The sequence below is a fragment of the Scyliorhinus canicula genome, chromosome 3 (genome assembly GCF_902713615.1).
Source record: "Scyliorhinus canicula chromosome 3, sScyCan1.1, whole genome shotgun sequence".
NCBI lineage: Eukaryota > Metazoa > Chordata > Chondrichthyes > Carcharhiniformes > Scyliorhinidae > Scyliorhinus > Scyliorhinus canicula.
In genome coordinates, this window is record NC_052148.1 from 182,063,461 (window position 1) to 182,087,498 (window position 24,038).

At 47.0% G+C, this 24,038-nt stretch overlaps 1 protein-coding gene across 2 annotated transcripts in view; it reads left to right on the plus strand.

Annotated features, from left to right (window-relative positions):
* The window catches only part of LOC119963167 (protein transport protein Sec24D-like), a 212,892-nt gene that overhangs the window by 89,430 nt on the left and 99,424 nt on the right, over positions 1-24,038 (plus strand). For both annotated transcript variants that reach the window (XM_038791860.1, XM_038791861.1), the window contains one exon: positions 11,720-11,858. In XM_038791860.1, the coding sequence (XP_038647788.1) occupies positions 11,720-11,858 (139 nt within the window). The remainder of the gene's footprint in view (positions 1-11,719; positions 11,859-24,038) is intronic.

Consider the following 24,038-nt stretch of genomic DNA (forward strand, 5'->3'; position numbering starts at 1 on the left):
AGATCATCCACTCTATCCCCCATATCGTCCACTACCCTGCATATTTCTCTGGCCGCCTCCTTCCTCCTGAATTGCTGCGCAAGCATTCTACAAGCTTTCTCCCCATGCTCATAGACCACACCCTTTGCCTTCCTGGGTTGTTCCACTGCTTTGCTCGTGGACAACACTCCCAGCTCGGCCTGCAGTCTCCGTCTATCTCTACGTAGGTCCTCCCTCGGGGCCTCTGCGTATTCCCTATCTGTCCAGTGGATCGCCTTCACCGGTCTGTCCATTTCCGCTCTGTCCGTTCTATCTCTGTGGGCCCGAATTGAAATCATCTCCCCCCCCGTACCACCGCCTTCAGCGCCTCCCACAGGGTCGCTGCTGAGACTTCCTCTGTGTCATTAACCTGCAGGTAGTCCTGCGTGCACATCCGCAGTCTCTCGCACACCCGCTCCTCCGTTAGTCCAACCTCCATTGCGGGCGCTGGTAACTCCCTTTGCAGACCTGCAGGTCAACCCAGTGTGGGGCATGATCTGAGATGGTGATCGCCGAGTACTCCGTGTTTTTTACTCCGTCTGCACAGTCCCTGCTCATGATGAAAAAAATCGATTCGAAGTACTGCTTTACTTTTGAAGTCTAGTACAATTTGATAAAGTTTTTTGCAACCAAAGGCTTGTTTTCTTTCTGCTTAATCGCAATAAGTTTCCAAAAATGTTTTACTACTTCTTCAATTAAAAAAACTGCAATCGCATATATTTCAAGATATTGTTACGTATACACAATTGAAAAATTGGTTAAAAGAATCTGACCATAAAAGTATATTAATAAAAATGTTTACTTCTTATGTTAGCCTCTTCTTATGTTAAGTTCCATGAACTTTCCATGGGATCGCTGCCAGAAGTCTCAGACAGGGATATCATGGCATGTCAGGAACTTCAACAGCTGTCAGCCATGATACTTTGTCAGGGGGCTAACACAGCACAGCATGAGCAGCAGCTGTCTAATCCTGATATCCCCTGAAGAAAATGCCTCAGTTCTGTTCTTCTATTCTCTCTGAATCTAATTCATAACTGTTGACTTGGTCCCCGGACTAATACAGGAATGAAAAAATTGAATTGTTAGTTTCACTTTGATGTGCTCTTAATTTGATCTTTAATTGATAGCAATATATGTAAAATTTCTTCCCAGGTAGAATGTGCTCCAATGATGATGCCCCCATGGCCACTCCTTGTTAACAAATGATTAATGGTCACAGCTAGCAATAAAGGTCTTCAATGTTTGGGGTTCATAGAGCACTCTTTTAACCATGAAAGGTAATAACGAGCGTGATTCAAATGCCAACGCTGCGCCACGGTGAACTGCTTTCCAGGTGCAGCAGATAAATGCCATCCCCCACAGCCCAAACACATTATGGGTGGGTCCCGGCTATCGCAATAAGGGAGACCCTGCTAAAGGTATCCACCCGGCTCGCAACACCTTGCGAGATCCAACACTATCTCGCCAGATGTTGCGATGTAAATGGCAGGATCACTTTTTGGCAAATCTGTATATTGGAGCGAGACAGTAAATCTCACTCTAATGTGCAGATTCCCGCGGTACCTGATTCTTTGGGATTTCCCCCCCCCCCCCCCCCCCCGGCCAAAACCAGGCCTGGTTCTTTCTTAGGGGCTCTCTCTTGGAGGGGTCTCTGGTGAGGGCTGCCGACCACACTGCCTGTCTAACTTAAGACCTTCTATGCTTCCGGGGTCCATATCCCTCTATTCCTATCCTATTCATATGTTTGTCAAGACTCCCCTTAAATGTCACTATCATACCTGCTTCCACCACCACCTCCGGCAGCGCGTCTGGTGGGGGTCTCTCTTATGGGAGTGTTTCTCGCGTGGGTCACTTTTATAGGGGCGTCTCTGTAGGGGTTTGCCTTATGGGGGGCTGTGATGGGGTCTTCTGAGGATTTGTTTGTGGATTAGTATTCTAGAAGTCCTTCTGTATCCAACCACTCCATCTAGCGAAGGACTTTTGTCGACTACTTCTGCCATTCCAGTAAAGAGTAAAGTTGGACCATTCCAAAATCTGGAATTAGGCTCGGAGATCCTTCCAACTGAGCAACAAGCTAACACGCCCACCACATCCCAATCTGAGATGATATTCCAGGGTGGAATTCTCCAATTCCTCCCTGCTGCTGTTTTTCTCACGGTGGATGCGGCTTGACAACAGCCACCAGCGGGATCATGCAGTCCTGTCAAAGCCGATGCCGATTTACACTGCTCGCCCATCCGTGGCTGGGTCAACTTCACCTGGACTGGAACGTTCTGCTGGTGTAAAGAGCTGGGCGCCAGAAGAACTGGAGACTGCCGTAGACTCCTTAATGGTAGGTCCTGGGTTGGTGTCCAGCGCTTCTTCCTTCCTAAGGGTGCCAGTAGGGCCCTGGGGGAACTCCATAGGAGGGAGGTGCAGCTTGAATGTGCTCCAGAAGCCTCAGAGTCATCTGGCTCTGCCAGTCCTGGATGCCCCCTACTGTCGGCACCATGGTGACGACACCCTCAGCAATGGTGCTTAGTCACTGGGCCATGCTCTGGAGTGTGTTAGCAATGTCCAACTGTGTGGGACGCATCTCTCAGTGACTGAGACATGAAATTGAGGTCCTCAGTCATCATTGTCACAGACCGAGCCATGTCTTGGATACCGCCACTCAAGGCATGGACGTCATGCTCCAGGTTTTCCACCGCAGACACCACCATAGCAGTGTTGGCCACGGTACCATGCGTTGTTGGCACCATCTCTTGCACCTGAGAAGTCTTTGGGACTCCTCCAATCGGTCTCGTAGTTGCTGGAATGTCGCTGACACACGATCCTGAAGCTCATGGCTCTGCCCTATCATCTGCATCAGCGCAGGGAGAACCTTGTCCAGAGGCTTGGTATCTGGATGGGACCCAGCTGTGTCTTGGGATCCAGCAGACCTCTGGCTGCTCTCTCCATTGGATGTTCTTGCCTCCACCTGATGTGCATCAGCAGCTGTGTGGTGCTCACCTGATTCTGCCTCCGAATTCTGTCCTCTAATGTCACCCACCAAGGTGTGTGTTTCTGTGCTTGTGGAGGTTGCGGTGATTGTCAGGATACATTGCCGGAGCACGGTTGCGCAGTGGGTTCACCCTGTGCCTCACGGCACCGAGGTCCCAGGTTCGATTCCGGCTCTGGGTCACTGTCCGTGTGGAGTTTTCACATTCTCCATGTGTTTGTGTGGGTTTCACCCCCACAACCCAAAAATGTGCAGGCTAGATGGATAGGCCACACTAAATTGCCCCCTAATTGGAAAAAATGAATTGGGTACTCTAAATTTATAAAAGAAAAGGATGCATCGCCGGTATTCTCCTCGGAGCTCTTTCGAGGCATTCTCTTGGGTGGCAGGCAGGGATATGACTCCAATGGCCCATCAAACGGAGATCCTGCAAGGCAAGTGGGCAGTGAAAGGGAAGGATCATTTTGGCTGAAATGAACAAGTTACTTCAGACAGGTCATCTGGGTGGATGGACAACAAATCCTTACCTCTCTGGTGCAGGCCAACCTCGCAGTCAGTTACTGCTCTCTCCTCGGGCAACCCCACAATCTCCAGTGACTTTTCCTCATTGGGGGTGTGGACTCGGATCTCGGGGATTCCTCCCCCCGTCTTGGCCCTTTCCCACTTAGTATGGGCTACCTTCTCCTGCGGAGACAAAGAGAGGATATTGCGAGCCACACATGTGATGGGTCGGCTTGCTATAGTAATGACATGTGTGGCACCATACCTGGACATTAAGGGGATGTGCTTGTGGGCTGCACGATGCTCTGAGGAATGAGCACAAAGATCGGATGTGGGGAGGGTGAAAGGTGTCAGCCAGTGATTTGTGGGAGCGATTTGGGAATTTGAGGGGTGGCAGGAACTGATGCCAAGAGAGAAATGGTAACTTACCCTTGCAACTCATTGGAGGTCATTTGTTTTCTCCTGGGATTGTACAGTAGTCCTCCTGGCCATGCTGCCCGAACTGACAGCCACTGCCACTGCGTCCTAGGCGGCATTGCTGACGGACGTCCAGTGTGGGTTCTGCCAGAGTCACTCAGCTCCTGACCTCATTACAGCCTTGGTTCAAACATGGACAAAAGAGATGAATTCCAGAGGTGAGGTGAGAGTGACTTCCCTTGACATCAAGGCAGCATTTGACTGAGTATGACATCAAGGAGCCCTAGCAAAACTGGAGTCAATGGGAATCAGGGGGAAAACTCTCTGCTGATTGGAGTCATACCTGGCACAAAAGGAAGCTGTTTGTGGTGGTTGGAGGTCAATCATCTCCGCTCCAGGGCATCACTGCAGGAGTTCCTTATGGTAGAGTCCTAAGCCCAACCATCTGCTTCATCAATGTCTTACCTTCCATCATAAGGTCAGAGGTAGGGATGTTCGTAGGTGACTGCATCAATTTTCAGCACCATTCATGACTCCTCAGATAATGAAGCAGTCCATGTCCAAATGCAGCAAGACCTAGATAATATCCAGGCTTGGGCTGACAAGTTAAGTTCGCACCACACAAGTGCCAGGCAATGACCATCATCTACAAGAGAGGATATAACTATCGCCTCTTGACATTCTGTGACATTGCCATCGCTGAATCCCCGGCAATCAACATCCTGGGGATTAACATTGATCAGGAACTGAACTAGACTAGCCATATTAATATTGTGGCCACCAAAGCAGATCTAAGGCTAGGAATCCTACAGCCTGTAACTCATCCCCAAAGCCTGTCCACAATCCACAAGGCACAAGTCTGGAGTGTAATGGAATACTCGCCACTTGCCTGAATGAGTGCAGGTTCAACAACATTCAAGAAGCTTGACACCATCCAGGACAAAGCATTCTGTGTGATTGCTCCCCTTTCCACAAACATTCAATCGCTCCACCACTGACAAACAGTGACAGCCATGTGTACTATCTACAAGATGCGCTGCAATAATTTGCCAAGATTCTTCAGGCAGTACTTTCCAAACCCACGACTACTCCCATCTGGAAGGACACGAGTAGCAGATACCTGGGAACACCACAACTGGTGGTTCCCCTCCAAGTAACTCACTTGACTTGGAAAGGTGGCACAGTGGTTAGCACTGCTGCCTCACAGCTCAAGGGTCCCAGGTTCAATTCCAGCCTCGGATGATTGGCTGTGTGGAGTTCGCACTTTCTCCCCGTGTCTGCTTGGGTTTCCTCCCACTGTCCAAAGGTGTGTAGGTTAGATGGATTGGCCATGCTGTATTACTCCTTTGTGTCCAAAAGAGTAGATGGTGTTACTGGCTTACGGAGATAGGGTGGAGGCATGGGGTTCAGTAGGGTGCAGACTCGATGGACCGAATGGTCTCCTCATGCACTGTAAATTCTATGAAATATATATCGCCGTTCCTTCACTGTCACTGGGTTAAAATCCTGCAATGCCCTCCCTCACAACACTGCGGATGTACCGACACCTCAAAGACTGCAGCAGTTCAAGAAGGCAGCTCACCACCACCTTCTGAAGGGCAACTAGGGATGGGTAATAAATGCTGGCCTAACCAGCAATGCCCATATCATGTAAATGAACTTATTAAAAATTGAATGCAAGGGCCAGAACCATTATTTATACACACCTTTTTTAAATAGTTCTGTTAGGTAAGGAATGTCTCTTGGTTTTCTTTTTGTGATTTGGATTTTTTAGAACATCGGACAATCAGAATATTGAGGTGTTTCATTTGATTTCCTTATAATCATCATTTGACCATCGATTGTGAACATGTGAGAGTATTTCTCTGAAACAAAAGCTACTTTCAAAAATTCTAGAGTATTTGTATCAACAATTTTGCTACAGTTAAATTGCACAGACTGCCTTGAGTAGCTGAAAAAAAAAGACTGTTTTAAGATGCAGGTTATGTATGTTGCTACATGGGAAAGGTACCTTTAATATAATTACGTGAGTGCTAAAATGGCACTTTCTGCCATGTCTCGTATAAAATATGAAAAGGAAATTCTGGAACTATTCAGGTCAGGCAGCATCCTTAGAACGAGAAACAATTAAACGTTCAGGCCGCCTGTCGTCAGAACTGCCATGTCTGCTGTTGCCTGACTGATCTTTCTCATTTTCTGGCACCTTTTCTGCCATTTGAATGGTGGGCTGATGGGGTTAAATATTTAACAGATTTGCTTTTACACATAGCAGAACATGTTCCTTTCCTCAACTGTACATTATTAAATGAAACGATTTTTGGAGGGACTGCAACAAATGCAGTAATGCTGAAGTAAATATCTGAAGACCTATTAAGAAAGTAAGTCAATTGAATCAGATAATCCATTCCCATCACCACAGGTCCTCCATGATGCAACGTTGTTCAATGAGACAGCAGATTTATTTATCCCCCCCAAATCCAGTAATGCTTCACGGGATCAGATCACTGGGCAATATGAGAGTGTTCCATCATTTTGGGCTCAACTGCAGAAAAATACGGAGTTATGAAGCAGCCTGTGATTTTACTGCCGTTCTGATGAACTGACATACAACACTGCAATGATATGGAGGGGAGGAGAGGGGTGGATTTTTAGCCTCTGGTGGAATTGGCCATGAAGCTGGGTGGGTGTGAAACTTTGTGCCGCCAGCTGGCACAAAATTGTGTCATTTTCTGGGCTCTATCCTGCAGGTTGGAGGGTGCGAGGTAGGCGGATGACCAATTCAGCTAGCTATTAAGGTCTGGTCAATGGCTGGCTAGAATTTTCCAGTCTGCCACCACAGGTCTCTGGAGGTAGAAAGGGACAGTGCAACAGCCTGGAGGCTGAGCAGGCTGTGGGGCAGTGTTCCAGGCAGGCCTGTCTTTCCCGGTGTTAAGCTACAGCCCCAGGCCACCCTGTGGAAGGGGTTTGGTGGCCTGGTGCCTGCCGAGTCAATTTTTTATTTCAAACAAATTTAAAACGGTGGAGAGAGGGCATCTCCATCCGGGGGTGCCATTTTTTCAAGGTTGCCTGCTGTGGTTTCCTAGCTGCAGAACCTCCAACTGGTCTTTTAGAAATGCAAGTCCACACACTGTGCTTAATGGAACAGCGATTCCGCCCTTGGGCAACCAGTTGCCAATTTAGGCAGATGAGTGACTGTTTCTCATAATTTGATTATTTCCCATAATCTGATGCCTGCAGGGAAAATCCTGCCCATGGGAAACTGACTTTATCACCGTCGCTATCAGATTTTAGAAGGCATTTTGGACCATCTCGAGTGTAGACTCAGCAAGGCCCAAATTCCTCTGTGCAACTGAGGAAGGATGTAAATCAGCCCCCATGAGCAAGATTCTATTCCCCCACTGCCACCACCACATGTTCCTGATCACTTGAGTTCAGTGAGTCATCCAGTCCTCAGACTAATTATGACCCTGGTGGTGGATAAATATGCATGTTATTTTCTTTAAAAAATGGCAACAGAAGATCTGCCATCTGGATATCTTTACCTCCTGCATTAATTCTGCTTCTTACAAGTGCAGCTGCTTACAAAAACTATCTGTTGCAAACTAGAGATACGTCATGATGTTTTAATATTCTGTTGTGAACGTGTTTTAGTTGCCATTTTGGAATCATGTAATTATAACATTTTCAAGATTACCGAGGAAGCCTATTTTGACCTTGAAACATTATCTGGCCGGCTCTAACTACAGACATTTCAGTCATTGACTATAGTAGAGCCGTGCCAAGATTCAGCATTGCTATCCGTTTCGGAGAATCACTGACAATTCTGACCATTGTTCCTCTGTTTAGTATTTGCTAAATCTGCTTCCTCCAGTTAGAATGAATGGTTGAAGTGTGATGCAATGATTCACACCCAGAAATCAACCATTTCCCATGGCACTAATACTGTCTAGTAGATATTCACAAGATTGCTTTCTAAGATCAGAGGGTTATCATATGATGCGAGGCCAAGTAAACTGAGCCTAAACCCTCTGAGTTTAGAAGAACGCAAGGTGATTTTATTGAAACATGCAAGATTCTGAAGAAGTTGACAAGGCAGATGCAGAGGTTGTTTCCCCTTCCTGGGGAAATCTAGAACATGAGGGCACTGCCTCAGGATTATAAGGCATAGGAGCAGAATGAGACCACTTGGCCATTCGAGTCTGCTCTGCCATTAAATCATGGCTGAAATTTTTCTCATCTCTATTCTCCTGCCTTCTCCCCATAACCCCTAATCCCCTTATTAATCAAGAACCTATCTATCTCTGTCTTAAAGACGCTCAGTGATTTGACCTCCACAGCCTTCTGTGGCATGGAGTTCCACAGACTCACCACCCTCTGGCTGAAGAAATTCTTCCTCATCTCAGTTTTAAAGTATCATCCCTTTAGTCTGAGATTATGTCCTCTGCTTCTAGTTTTCCTACAAGTGGAAACACCCTCTCCACATCTACTCTATCCAGGCCTCGCAGTATCCTGTAAGTTTAAATAAGATCTCTCTCTCTCTCTCTCCCCCCCCCCCCCCCCATCCTTCTAAACTCCAACGAGTACAGACCCCAGAGTTCTCATACGACAAGCTCTTCATTCCAGGGCTCATTCTTGTGAACCTCCTCTGGACCCTTTCCAAGGCCAGCACATCCTTCCTTAGATACGGGGCCCAAAACTGCTCACAATACTCTAAATGGGTTCTGACCAGAGCCTTATATAGCCTCAGAGGTACATCCCTGGCCTTGTATTCTCCCCCTCTCGACATGAATGCTAAGATTGCATTTGCCTTCCTGACTGCCGACTGAACCTGCACGTTAACTTTAAAGGAATCTACTATTGGGCGGCCAATGTGTCAATGGTGCGTAAATGGGTGATGGAGGGGGGAAGGGCGGCGTGGAAAAGAATGGAGATGGCGTCATGTAGAGGTACGAGCCTGGGTGCCATGGTAACGGCGCCGTTGCCGCTCTCCCCCAAGAGGTTTACCACGAGCCCGGTGGTGGCGGCGACCCTAAGAATCTGGGGACAGTGGAGGCGGCATAGGGGGGAAACAGGGGGCTCGATGGAGGCTCCACTGGGTGGCAACCATCGGTTCATCCCGGGGAACAAGGATGGGGGATTTAGGGGGTTGCAAAGGGCGGGCATCAGCAAATTGAGGGACCTGTTTATTGGCGGGAGGTTTCCGGCCTGGGGGAACTGGAAGATAAATTTGGCCTTCCCCAAGGGAACATGTTCAGATACTTGCAGGTAAAGGCGTTTGCTAGGCGACAGGTAGAGGGATTCCCTTTGCTGCCCTCGCAGGGGACGATGGACAGAGTGCTTTCGGGGGTGTGGGTCGGAGAGGGGAAGGTGTCTGACATCTATAAGGTAATGCAGGAGGTGGAGGAGTCGTCAGTGGAGGAGCTGAAGGCTAAATGGGAGGAGGAACTCGGGGAGCAGATAGAGGACGGGACTTGGGCGGATGCCTTGGAGAGAGTCAACTCTTCCTCCTCATGTGCGAGGCTTAGTCTCATCCAATTTAAGGTGCTGCACCGGGCCCACATGTCCGGGACTAGGATGAGTAGGTTCTTTAGGTGTGAGGATAGGTGCACCAGATGTTCGAGGAGTCCAGCGAACCACGCCCATATGTTCTGGGCATGCCCAGCACTGGAAGAATTCTGGAAGGGGGTGGCAGGGACGGTGTCGAGGGCGGTTGGATCCAGGGTCAAACCAGGGTGGGGACTCGCGATTTTTGGAGTTGCGGTAGAGCCGGGAGTGCAAGAGGCGAAAGAGGCCGGTGTCCTGGCCTTTGCGTCCCTAGTAGCCCGTCGAAGGATCCTGCTACAGTGGAAGGATGCAAGGCCCCCAAGTGTGGAGACCTGGAACAGTGACATGGCGGGATTTATAAAACTGGAAAGGGTCAAATTTGCCCTGAGAGGATCAATACAAGGGTTCTATAAACGATGGCAGCCTTTTCTGGACTTCCTGGCGCAAAGATAGGTATCTTGGTCAATAGCAGCAGCAACCGGGGGGCGGAGGGGGTGTGTTCCTTATTCTAGTTTCTATTCTGTAACTTTATATTGTGTTAATTTGCGTTGTTGTTAAAATGCTGTGTTGTGCTTGGGGGTGAGGCGAATGTTTATGATTGTTAATATTATTGTTATTTTTGGTATTTTACTATGGTGCGTTATTGTTGTATAAATTCAAAATGTTTCAATAAAAATTATTTTTAAAAAAAACTTTAAAGGAATCGCAAACAAGGACTCCCAAGTCCCTTTGTGCTTCTGATTTCCTAAGCATTTCCCCATTTAAAAAATAATCTATGCCTATATTCCTCCTTCCAAAGTGCATAACCTCATACTTTTCCACATTGTATTCCATTTGCCACTTTGCCCACTCTCCGAGCTTGTCCAAGACCTTCTGCAGGCCACCTGCTTCCTCAATACTACTTGTCCCTCTACAGATCTTTGTATAATCTGCAAACCTAGCAACAGTGCCTTCAGTTCCTTCTTCCAGATCATTAATGTATACTGTGAAAAGTTGTGGTCCCAGTATCGACCCCTGAGGCACACCATGAGTCACCGGCTGCCTTCGTGAAAAAGATGCCTTTATCCCCACTCTCTCCTTTCTGCCAGTCAGCCAATCCTCTATCCATGCCAAGATCTTACCCTTAACACCATGGGCTCTTAACTTATTGAACAGTCTGCTGTGTGGCCACCTTGTCAAAGGCCTTCTGGAAATCTAAATAAATCACGTCCTCTGGTTCTCCTTTGTCTAACTGCCTTATCACTTCCTCAAAGAACTCTTAACAGAATTGTCAGACATGACCTCCCCTTGACGGAGGCGTGCTGACTCAGTCCTATTTTATCATGCACTTCCAAGTACTCAGTGATTTCATCTTTAATAATGGACTCTAAAATCTTACCAATGACCGAAGTCAGTGATAAATATTAATGGTCAAAAGTTAGGGCTGAGATGAGGAGAAAGTCCTTCTTTCAGAGGGTTGTGAATCCTTGGACCTTTCTACCACAGAGGGTTGAAGCTTCATCATTGAGTATATTTACACATATATATGTGCTTATTAGCAATTTGTGAAAGATGCTGTGATTGCTTCAACTCCCTACTTTATCCATATTGTTAAACTGGCCAATCTTGGCAGTCAGGACAGTGCAATTAGTCCGTGTCACTGGATGAAGGAGTGGAAATTCGTTTGAGATTCAATGATGACCATTATTCAGAAAGCTGCCACAGATGAATGTGCGTGGATAGGATTGGCTCAGCTGTGATGGACACTGCAGATTACTTGTCTAACATTTACTGCCTATCGTTGCACAGAAGTACATAGTATTGGAGGGTCACCTTGGCTCATAGAATCATAACTCAGCAAAGAGTCACCGGCATCAGAAGAAAAAAGCAAAAGATTGTTAAACAAATAGAATAAATGGCACAGATAGAGCAATAGTTTGTACACACATTGAATTGTTTTATTATGGTTCCCATCTGTTTTATATCGTAATATAAAGCTGAATACCAAATATTTTAAAGTCTGGATGCTTGTCTTTTAATATGATGTGAGAACTGCTAATAAAAGTGCTTGGTTCTAGTACTGATTGTTCGATTTACAATAATCTGAAGAAAATAAATATGTTCATATCGAGGAATATTTCCTCCATACACTGTGTTATGAAATGGCAGGCCGTTTATAAAGAATGCATAGATTATTGCACTACAAAAAGAGGAAATCTTCTCTGTAATCATTTTTGATTTTAAATATTTTCGATATATTAATGCTTTTCATTTCAACAGGCACCACTCTGCGTTGTAAGCCACGGAGAGAGTGGACCTATTCGCTGCAACAGGTGTAAAGCCTACATGTGTCCATTGATGCAGTTCATTGAAGGCGGGAGGCGGTACCAATGTGGATTCTGCAATTGCATCAATGAAGGTGACTATTTCATTTTGTTATCCCTTGCCATTAGAAACTTTACAAGGTGTTAATCAGTTCAGACAGACGCCTCTAATACAACAAATACGTTTGACTCCCTCTTAAATAGAGAAAATGAAACTTGCTTTTGATGGTGTTTTGCAGCTCTCAAAGTCATTATCCTAGAGTGTGTGGCCTAAAAACCTGTTTAGGTCCATTTTGGGATGCAGACTAGTTGGTGCATCGGGAGTGGCACCTGAAATGCAGCCTCAGGCCTCATCAGAATGTTTCCAGCTAGCTGCAAGTGCCAATTTCAGAATGCAGAAGCTGCTTGCCAGTTTGGCCTGGAACCATTTGGCTGGCTGCCACATTGCCAATAATCCTTAGCTAAGTCATACAAAATGGGGCAGAAAACAGGATTGGGGTATTTGAGAGTGGTGAGGGGTCCTTAGGAGTACTTAAAACTTTGTTGTGAAATGCCGGCTAACTTCACCTGGCATTTACTTAACAGCACTTTGACTTTGTGTCCTTAAAAGAAGCATTTATTTCTTACTAATATGACAATAAATTCCATGGTTTGATGCTTCAACCTTAATTGAATATTGCTGCATTCGACTTTCCATGTGCAGCGCCACAGGGGATCTGTTACTTTTCGAAAAGATTGAATTGGTTTGTGTATCCCCCAAAGGAAATCCCCTAAAAGCTCACCATGGAGCATCTTTTCTGGTAAATTTAGAAACTGATTTTAAGTTGTATTTTCTTGAAAAGAAATTGCCTGTTAGTTTACACAAGCTGATCAGGTACATGGAACTGACTTTAAGTTGCGTTGTTTGATTTGATAGCAAAATTGCCCGTCACTTTCTCCACTAACGCTGCTACATTCCCTCCGATAAAATCAAACCATATTTGTTCAAAGAAAAATCAGCAGAGTGTGTAAGCTTGGATTAAGTGCTTGGCTATTTTCCAAGTATGTTGCCAGAACTGTTTGACTGGAACATTTTACTTAAGTTGGATTTTATTCAGTTGGATCGTAATAACCCTTTGCCTTATAAAGTAAGCTCGTTTACACTGGATTTAAAAATCTTTCTTCCTGCTGCCTCCACAAATACTAGGGCAAATATTCCATCTGTGGTAATCAGTGAAACTACTGATATGTTTTTAAATCAGCAGCACGGTAGCATTGTGGATAGCACACTTGCTTCACAGCTCCAGGGTCCCAGGTTCGATTCCGGCTTGGGTCACTGCCTGTGCGGAGACTGCACATCCTCCCCGTGTGTGCGTGGGTTTCCTCCGGGTGCTCTGGTTTCCTCCCACAGTCCAAAGATGTGCAGGTTAGGTGGATTGGCCATGATAAATTACCTTTAGTATCCAAAATTGCCCTTAGTGTTGGGTGGGGTTACTGGGTTATGGGAATAGGATGGAGGTGTGGACCTTGGGTAGGGTGCTCTTTCCAAGACCCGGTGCAGACCCGATGGGCCGAATGGCCTCCTTCTGCACTGTAATTCTATGATTCTATGAAATAGTGGCTTTTAAAAAAAATAATTTTTACAGGACATGGGCTTCACTGGCTTTGCCAGCATTTGTTGCCCAGCCCTAAGTGCCCTTGAGAAGGTGGTGGTGAGCTGCCTTAGAAACATAGAAAAAATAGGAGCAGGAGGAGGCCATTTGGCCCTTCAAGCCTGCTCCGCCATTCATTATGGTCATGGCTGGTCATCCAACTCAGTAGCCTAATCCCACTTTCCCCCATATCCTTTGATCCCCTTCGCCCTAAGTGCTGTATCTAGCTGCTTCTTGAAACCATGCAATGTTTTGGACTCAACTACTTCCTGTAGTAATAAATTGCAAGGCCAACCACTCTCTTGGTGAATAAAATTCTCATCATTCTTGTCCTAAATGGTCTACCCTCTATCTTCAGACTTTGCCCCCTAGTCTGGACACACCCCATCATCGGGAACATCCTTCCTGCATCTACCTTGTCCTGTTTGATTTTTATAGGTTTCTCTGAGATCCCCCTCATTCTTCTGAACTCCAGCGAATGCAATCCCAACCAATTCAATCTCCCCTCGTACGTCAGTCCTGCCATCCCAGGGATCAGTTTGGTAAACCTTCGCTGCACTCCCTCTATAGTTGGAACATCCTTCCTCCGATAAGGAGACCAAAACTACACACGATATTCCAGGTGTGGCCTCACCAAGACCCTGAATAATTACAGCAAGACATCCCTGCTTTTAGGGAGGGGGGGTTCCAGGATTTTGACCCAGCGACTGTGAAGGAACAGCGATATATTTTCAAGTCAGAATGGTGAATGACTTGAAGAGGAACTTCCAGGTGGTGGTTCCCATGTATCTGCCGCCCTTGGTCATGGGTTTGGAAGGTGCAGCCTAAGGAGCCTTGGTGAGTTCCTTGGTGAGTGTATCTTGTAGATGGTACACATTGCTGCTATAGTGTGTCGGTGGTAGGGAGCATGAATGTTTGTGGAAGGAGTGCCAAACAAGCAGTGGTGTCAAGCTTCCTGAGTGTTGTTAGAGCTGCACTTATTCAGGCTAGTGGAGAGTATTCCACCAAACCCCCCTGTCCATCATTTACTGCTTATGCTGTTAGGCATGCAAAAGTAGTCCTGTGTTATAGCTTCACCAGGGTGGCACCTCGTTTGTCGGTATGCCTGCCGTTACTTCTGGCATCTCCTCCTGCACTCCTCATTGAACCAGGTTGATCCGCTGTCTTAGTGATAAATGGTAGAGTGGGGGACTTGCTCGACCATGAGGTTACAGATTAATAATAATAATAATAATCACCTTTATTATTGTCACAAGTAGGCTTACATTAACACTGCAATGCAGCCACTGTGAAAGATTGTGGCTGAGTGCAATTCTGCTGCTGCTGATGGCCCACAACGTCTCACGGATGCTCAATGTTGATTTGCTATTTCTGAATCTTTCCCATTTAGCACAATGGTAGTATACACATCATTGGAGTGTATACTCAATGCGAAGACGGAACTTTGTCTCCGCAATCATAGAATCCCTACAGAATCCCTACCGGACAGAAAGAGGCCATTCAGCCCATTTAGTCAGCATCGACCCTCTGAAAGAGCACCCCACCTGATCCCACTTCCCCAGCCCTAGCGCAATAACCCCTTAACCTAACCGACACATTTTTGGACACTGCGGGGCAATTTTAGCATGGTCAATCCACCTAAACTGCACATCTTGGGACTGTGAGAGGAAATCAGAGCACCCAGAGGAAACCCACACAGACCCAGGGAGAACATGCAAACTCCACACACTCACCCAAGGCCAGAATTGAATCCAGGTCCCTGGTGCTGTGAGGCAGCAGCACTAACCACTGTGATGCCATGCCACCAGAAGGACTATGTGATGGTCACTGCTACAGATACTGTCATGGACAGATGCATCTGCGGCTGGCAGGTTGGTGAGGATGGGTTCTAGTCTGTTTTTCCCCTCCTGTTGGTTTCCTCACCTCCTGTCGCAGACCCAGTCTAGCAGCTATGTCATTTAGGACTCGGTCATCTAGGTCAGTAGTGGTGCTGCTACCAAGCCACTCTTGGTAATGGGTGTTAGAAGTCCCTCACCCAGAGTACATTCTGCACCCTTACCACCTTCAGTGCTTCCTCCAAGAGATGTTCAACATGGAGGAGCACTAATTCATCAGCTGCTCATAGATTTCCTACAGTGCAGAAAGAGGCCATTCGGCCTATTAAGTCTCCATCAATCCTCCGAAAGAGCACCCTACCTAAGCCTAATCCTCCACCCTGGAAGCTAGATTCACAGTATAAAAATGAGCCAGCTACAGTGCAGACTTTGTTTGCACTGAGTGCTGATGCTGATTGTCGGTGCATTTGTGTGTTATAGTGAGAGTTTGGTGACTGAGGGAGTTAGGTGAGGAGGGAGCAAGGTGCTCCTTTCATTTCATGTCCTCAAAGAGCGAGAAAGGAGCCAGGAGTTTACAGAGCGCGCAGCTGCTTGGGAGCAGAGTCGGAGGGCGGAGTTCCAGTGGTCTACAGGGCAGCTATATTCTGTAAGGTAAGAGGGGTTGGAGGCTAGGGCAGTTGCATGCTCCTCCCGTAGGATGTGGGTGGTGAGGGATACCACCGGTGTCCCCGCTGACTATACCTGCGGGAAGTGCACACAACTCCAGCTCCTCAGAGGGAACTGTTAGGGAGCTGGAGCTGGATGAACTCCAGATCATCCGGGAGGCAGAGGGGGTTATAGAGAAGAGTTGCAGGGAGGTAACCACACCAAAGGTACAGGACAAGAGTAGCTGGGTTACAGTCAGGGGAAAGAAAATGAATAGGCAGACAGTGCAGGGATCCCTCGTCACCGTTCCCCTTCAAAACAAGTATACTGTTGTGGATGCTGTTGGGAGGGATACCCTATCAGGGGAATATCCTAGCGGCCAGGTCTCTGACACTGAGTCTGGCTCTGGGGCTCAGAAGGGAAGGGGGGAGAATAGAAAAGCAATAGTAATAGGAGATTCAATGGTTAGGGGAATAGATAGGAGATTAAGTGGTCGAGAGTGAGACTCCCGGAAGGTATGTTGCCTCCCGGGTGCCAGGGCCAGGGATGTCTCGGATCGTGTCTTCAAGATCCTGAAGGGGGATGGTGAGCAGCCAGAAGTCGTGGTGCACATTGGTAGCAACGACATAGGTAGGAAAAGGGGTGTGGAGGTAATAAACGAGTTCAGGGAGTTAGGCTGGAAGTTAAAAGTCAGGACAGAGTTGTCATCTCTGGTTTGTTGCCGGTGCCACGTGATAGCGAGGCCAGGAATAGGGAGAGAGTGCAGTTGAACACGTGGCTGCAGGAATGGTTAGGAGGGAGGGAGGGCTTCAGGTATTTGGATAATTGGAGTGCATTCTGGGGAAGGTGGGACCTGTACAAGCAGGACGGGTTGCATCTGAACCAGAGGGGCACCAATATCCTGGGAGGAAGGGTTTCTAGTACTCTTCAGGAGGGTTTAAACTAATTTGGTAGGGGAATAGGAACCGGATTTGGTGTTCAGCAACTAAGGTAGCCAATATTCAGGACACCAAAGCGTGTAGTGAGACAGTGGGGAAGGTAACACTGACAAAGGAGAGTACTTGCAGGCACGGGGATGGGTTGAAGTGTGTATACTTCAACGCAAGAGGCATCAGAAATAAAGCGGGTGAACTCAAGGCATGGATCGGGACTTGGGACTACGATGTGGTGGCCATCACGGAAACCTGGATAGAAGAGGGGCAGAAATGGTTGTTGGAGGTTCCCGGTTATAGATGTTTCAATAAGATTAGGGAGAGTGGTAAAAGAGGTGGGGGGGGGGGGGAGGGGGGGGGGGGGGATGCATTGTTAATTAGAGATAGTATAACAGCTGCAGAAAGGCATTTCGAGGAGGATCTGCCGATTGAGGTAGTACGGGTTGAAGTCAGAAATAGGAAAGGAGTAATCACCTTGTTGGGTGTTTTGTATAGGCCCCCCAATAGCAGCAGAGATGTGGAGGAACAGATTGGGTAGCAGATTTTGGAAAGGTGCAGGATTGTCATTAGTCCCGTACCCGCCTCCCCAAACAGGCGCCGGAATGTGGCGACCAGGGGCTTTTCGCAGTAACTTCATTTGAAGCCCACTTGTGACAAGCGATTAGGGGCTGTTTAGCACAGGGCTAAATCGCTGGCTTTGAAAGCAGGCCAGCAGCACGGTTCGATTCCCGTAACAGCCTCCCCGAACAGGCGCCGGAATGTGGCGACTAGGGGCTTTTCACAGTAACTTCATTTGAAGCCTACTCGTGACAATAAGCGATTTTCATTTAATTTCAAGTCACAGGGTAGTAGTCATGGGTGACTTCAACTTCCCAAACATTGAGTGGAAACTCTTTAGATCAAATAGTTTGGATGGGGTAGTGTTTGTGCAGTGTGTCCAGGAAGCTTTTCTAACACAGTATGTAGATTGTCCGACCAGAGGGGAGGCCATATTGGATTTAGTACTTGGTAATGAACCAGGGCAGGTGATAGATTTTTTAGTGGGGGAGCATTTTGGAGATAGTGACCACAATTCTATGACTATCACTTTAGTAATGGAGAGGGATAGTTGCATGCAACAGGGCAAGGTTTACAATTGGGGGAAGGGTAAATACGATGCTGTCAGACAAGAACTGAAGTGCATAAGTTGGGAACATAGGCTGTCAGGGAAGGACACAAGTGAAATGTAGAACTTGTTCAAGGAACAGGTACTGCGTGTCCTTGATATGTATGTCCCTGTCAGGCAGGGAACAGATGGTCAAGTGAGGGAACCATGGTTGAAAAGAAAGGTTGAATATCTTGTTAAGAGGGAAACTTATGTAAGTCTGAGGAAACAAGGTTCAGACAGGGCGCTGGAGGGATACAAGATAGCCAGGAGGGAACTGAAGAAAGGGATTAGGAGAGCTAAGAGAGGGCATGAAAAATCTTTGGCGGGTAGGATCAAGGAAAACCCCAAGGCCTTTTACACATATGTGAGAAATATGAGAATGACTAGAGTGAGGGTATGTCCGATCAAGGACAGTCGTGGGAGACTGTGTATTGAGTCTGAAGCGATAGGAGAGGTCTTGAATGAGTACTTTTCTTCAGTATTTACGAATGAGAGGGACCATATTGTTGGAGAGGACAGTGTGAATCAGACTGGTAAGCTCGAGGAGATACTTGTCAGGAAGGAAGATGTGTTGGGCATTTTGAAAAACTTGAGGATAGACAAGTCCTCAGGGCCTGACGGGATATATCCAAGGATTCTATGGGAAGCAAGAGATTAAATTGCAGAGCCGTTGGCAATGATCTTTTTGTCCTCACTGTCAACAGGGGTGGTACCAGAGGATTGGAGAGTGGGGAATATCGTAGTGTTCAACCCCTGTTCAAAAAAGGGAATAGGGATAACCCTGGGAATTACAGGCCTGTTAGTCTTACTTCGGTGGTAGGCAAAGTAATGGAAAGGGTACTGAGGGATAGGATTTCTGAGCATCTGGAAAGACACTGCTTGATTAGGGATAGTCAGCACGGATCTGTGAGGGGTAGGTCTTGCCTTACAAGTCTTATTGACTTCTTTGAGGAGGTGACCAAGCATGTGGATGAAGGTAAAGCAGTAGATGTAGTGTACATGGATTTTAGTAAGGCATTTGATAAGGTTCCCGTGGTAGGCTTATGCAGAAAGTAAAGAGGCATGGGAATCGGCGGTGACTTGGGAAATTCCCGCCATGTCGCTCCGACACCAGGACGCAATTCTCTGGCAACCGGAGAATCAATGCCAGTCGCACCCGCGCGGTCGATGTGGCGCCGGTCAGAGGCCGTTGAAAGAGGCCCGCACGGCGATTTTCTGCGGTCAACCGGCTGAATTTCTGCTGAGTTCCGGCGAGTGTCGCCGGCATGCCTCCAACCTGGTACCACCTGGCGGGAGCTCGGACCCGAGGCCGTGGTGGTCATCCTGGTAGGGGGGGGGGGGGGATATCAGACTCCGGGGGGTGGTCCTCCACGACTTCCAGGCCCGCGATCGGGGGCAACCGATCAGTGGACGTCTGCGATCTGGAGGGGGCCTGCCTCCTTCCGCGCCGGCCCGCTGTAGGGCTCCGCCATGTTGTGCGACACCGGTGCGGAAACGGCCACTACGTGCAATGACCCAGTGCCGGCAGTACAGGACCACGTATCGGTGCCGGAGCTGCATGGAGCACTCCGCCGCTGTGCTGGCCCCCTGAGGGTCGCTGAATCACTGGGCCAAGAGGCCCGTTGACGCCGGCGTGAAACACTCCGGTATTTACACATTCGTCAACACCGAGCCGGGATTTCGGAGAATCCCGGCCAGCTATGCTGTAATAGGATTAAAGGGTTTTATTTTCTATAAAATCACTATCCATGTATTTGAAAGAAAAATATTTGGTTTGTCTTTAAGCTGCTATTGTAAAAAGCTCGTCTTGGGCAGCTGTTTTCAGCTGCAATTCTCATTGGGATTCTTGGAACACACCAGTGATATTTCCCAATTTCAGTGCTGGTGGAACTGGAGCACCGCAACCTTTTTATTTGCCAGTTTCCCAGGAACTCCCAACCTTGACCAAGCTGGTCACTTTGTAAAAAGTTAGTGGGAGATTAGTGTAAATGGATATTAAACATTTGTGTGCAGCTGCAGCTCTTAAATGGCTGAAGTTGCTAATTAACAGCTTTTATGTCATTTTGGCTCCTTCGACAGCATCTTCTCAACCTGCGTCCTCTACCACCTAGAAGGACAGGGGCAGCAGATGCATGGGAATGCCACCATCTGCATGTTTCCCTCCAAGCCACACACCATCCTGATTTGGAACTATATCACCGTTCCTTCATTGTCACTGAGTCATAATCCTGGGAAACCCTCCCTAACAGCACTGTAGGTGTAAAAGATGGCAGCTCACTACTGCCTTCTCAATTAGGAATGGGCAATAAAAACGCTTATCTAACCAGTTTAGCCCACGGGTTTTTGCCAGAACCTTGCAAAGAATATAACAGGCTATTGAACACCATGAAATTTCAACACCATTGTATTTGAGGCTGACCATAAAGTATTGATGGAGCAATAAGAGTCTAGATGGCTGAAGGATGTCAGGGAACACTTGCCTATAATTGATGCTTTGTTTCAGGTCCTTCCCCAATAAGCCCAGGAAAGGAAAGTTGTGCTTTTTGGGTCTCACAGGCACCCTCCTGACCCTCATCTGCGTCTTAAATAAGCAACCCTTTTCTCTGAGATTCCGCCCTCTGCTTCTGGACTCTCCGACAAGAAGAAATTACTTCTCAGCATCGATCCAGTCAAGCCCCTGAAAATTCTGTCTCAATAAGGTCACCACTTATTATTCTAAACTCCAATGAGTACAAGCCCAATCTACTCAACTTCCCTCATATGAAAATCTCTCTATACCCAGGATCAACCTACTGAACCATCTCTGGACTGCCTGCAATGCCATTACATCTTTCCTTAGATAAGAGACCAAAACTGTTCACAGTATTTGAGTTGTGATCTAATTAGTGCCTTGTATAGTTTAGCAAGACTTCCTTATTTTTATACTCCATTCCTTTGAAATATAATAATAATCTTTATTGTCAGAAGTAGATTTACATTACAATGAAGTTACTGTGGAAAGCCCCTAGTCGCCACAGGCGCCTGTTCGGGTACACAGAGGGAGAATTCAGAATGTCCAAATTACCTAACAGCACGCCTTTCGGGACTAGTGGGAGGAAACCGGAGCAGCCAGCGGAAACCCATGCAGTCATGGAGAGAAAATGCAGACTCTGCACAGACTGTGACCCAGTGGGAATCAAATCTGGGACCTGGGTGCTGTGAAGCCACAGTGCTAACCACTGTGCTACCGTGCTGCCCTATAAAGGCCAACATTCGATTTGCCTTCCCTATTACCTGCTGAGCTCACATGCTATCTTTTTGTGATTTATGCACGAGGACTCCCAATTCTTTCTGATCCGCAACTTTCTGAAGTCGTTCTCCATTTAAATAATATTCAACTGAATTATTCTTCCTTTCCTACGAAAGTGCATATCTTCACATTTCCTATATCAAAAGTGTAATTTGGAATGAATTTTATGGCAGAAGCAGTCATTTCTCATCGGCTGTGCTCCATTGCCATCAGTAACATCATCGTGAATTATTTTGATCGCTCAGGAATCATCGTAGATGTGCAGGTTAGGTGGATTGGCCATGCTGAATTGCCCCTTCGTGTCCAAAAGGTTCAGTGGGGCGACTGGGTTATGGGGATAGGGTAGAGGTGTAGGCATAAGTAGGGTGTTCTTTCCAAGTGCCATGCAGACTCAATGGGCTGAATGGCCTCCTTCTGTACTGTAGGTTCTATGGTTCTACGATCAAAATGCTCAGAAGCATTCAAAATTTGGTAAATTTGTGAAAGTGATCGTTACAGTTCAGAAGCAATCTTTTGCACTCAAAAGCATTCATAGCCTCACAGCCACTCTCCCCCTTTGCAACCCTTCCTGCTCAGCCTCGCCAGCATCGTCTCCCTCCCAGCTTCACTTTCCTGGGCCTTGTTTCCCCGAGGCCTCTTTTCCTTCTCCCCACCAGCCTCGCTTCCCAATCCTGGCCTTGCTTCCCACACATCGCAGCAGCTTCTCTCACTGCCTCTTCTCTAGTCTTCGGGCCTCGCACCCTAATGCTGCTCTGATCCTCCAGCCGAGTCACTCAGATTCTCATGGCCCACGCATTACTGCTGCTCTAGTCCGCACCACCGCCACTACCTTTCCAGCTGTTCGCTGCTCCTACAAGTATTGGGTTATTTATCGCTGTGTTTGCTGCTGGTAGTCTCACTTGTCAGCCTATCAACAGTAAGGGAAGGAGAGAAACAGCTTGTGTTTGGAGAAGCAACTTTACAGAACTATTTTGGGAGGCAGAGGGAGGGGCAATTTTTCTCTGATTGGTAACCCCTATGATTGAATTTTCCAGAACCTTTTGGAGATATTTTTCAATGCTGAACCAAACTGCCTCTAATAAAAAATGTAAACCATGGAACCTGTAGCTGTAAATTATCTCCAAGTGCATAAACGGGATGTAGTGGAGTAGTGGTATTGTCGCTGGACTTGTAATGTAGAGAACCAGGGTAATCCTCTGGGGACTTGCATTTGAATCCCACCATGGCAGATGGTGAAGTGTGAATTCAATAAATGCCTGGAATTAAAAGTCTAATGATGACCATAAAACCATTGTCGATTGTCATTAAAATCCCATCTGATTCACTAACGTCCTTTAGGAAAGAAAATCTGTTGTCTTTATCTGGTTTGACCTACATGTGACTCCAGATCCACAGCAATGCCCTCCGGGATGGGCAAGAAAAGCTGGCCCAGCCAGCAATGCCCACATGCCATCAACATATTTTGAAAAAACTATTTCATTTCCTCACATTTTTCTCTGTGTGGGATGGATTGGGGCATTATAAACCACATATGTGCTCACTCGTAGACAGAAATTGGTAAAATGACTTTACACAGTATACCGTTGTTTTACTTCTTAACAGCTGAGGAATTATACAGCTCAATATCCACCCCACCATGATAATTTTGGGAAAAAAAAACAATGTTGAATGTGTGTCCCCTCGATACATATTACTTATGCCTATATAAATTAATGCTTGCATGTATGTTAGACTCAATGGAACCAGCATCATTCTGAAAAGGATGGATGCGAAATGGCTTTGCTGGGGTCCAGTGGACTTCTGCCTCAGGGTTGTGATCAGTCAATGCTCCTTTTATAAGACCACGAAGGAATCCACACTCAGTATTTCAAAGAAACTTCGTTCATTTACAGTCACTCACGTGCATATGACACGGTAGATTCCAACTGGATCAGCGTTGCCAGTGTCTAACTGGCCGATTTTACATACCCTACAACTACACGTTGTTTAAAGGTCCCCCGCTCATATTCTGCAAGGTCCACGAACAAGTTAATTGTTCTCACCCCGTGGGTACTTGCGGGTTATAACAGCTTCTTAGCAGGTGTGGAGGGTTCTGAGTGGCATGGATGAGAGGGGACAAAACTTTCATCATTGGAAAGCAAAGGAGGTCCATAAAATCATCAGGTGCAGGGGATTAGGGAGGTATGTTTGCACTCCCACTAGTAATTTGTGCACTGATTCGATGTTAAAAAGTCTACACAATACATACTTCACATAGTGAATTAGCTGGGAATTAGGACAATCCATGGCACAATATTGTTGATGTCAACTGATGTCTGAAACTTGGGCAGGGATTTTCAGGCCTTAGAATAATAGAAAACCCGCAGTGCAAAAGGAGGCCTTTGGCCCATCGAGTCTGCACCAACCCTCCAAAAGATCACCCTACCTAGGCCTACACTCCTGTCCTACCCCAATAACCCCACCTAACCTTTTGGACACAAGGGGGCAATTTAGCATGTCCAGTTCATCAAACCTGCACATCTTTGGACTGTGGGAGGAAACCGGAGCAGCCGGAGGAAACCCATGCAGACATTGGGAGAAAGTGAAAACTCCACACAGTCACCCAAGGCTGTAATTGAACCTGGGTTCCTAGTGGAGTGCGGCAGCAGTGCTAACCACTGTGCCACCCTTGACATGGCTGGTCCCACCAAGCAGATGCAGCAGACCAGCCAAATATTCATTGACATTGGTGGGACTGGAAGATCCTGCCAGTGGACAGGGCTGGAAAATCCCACCCTTAATCAAGTTTGTTATCAT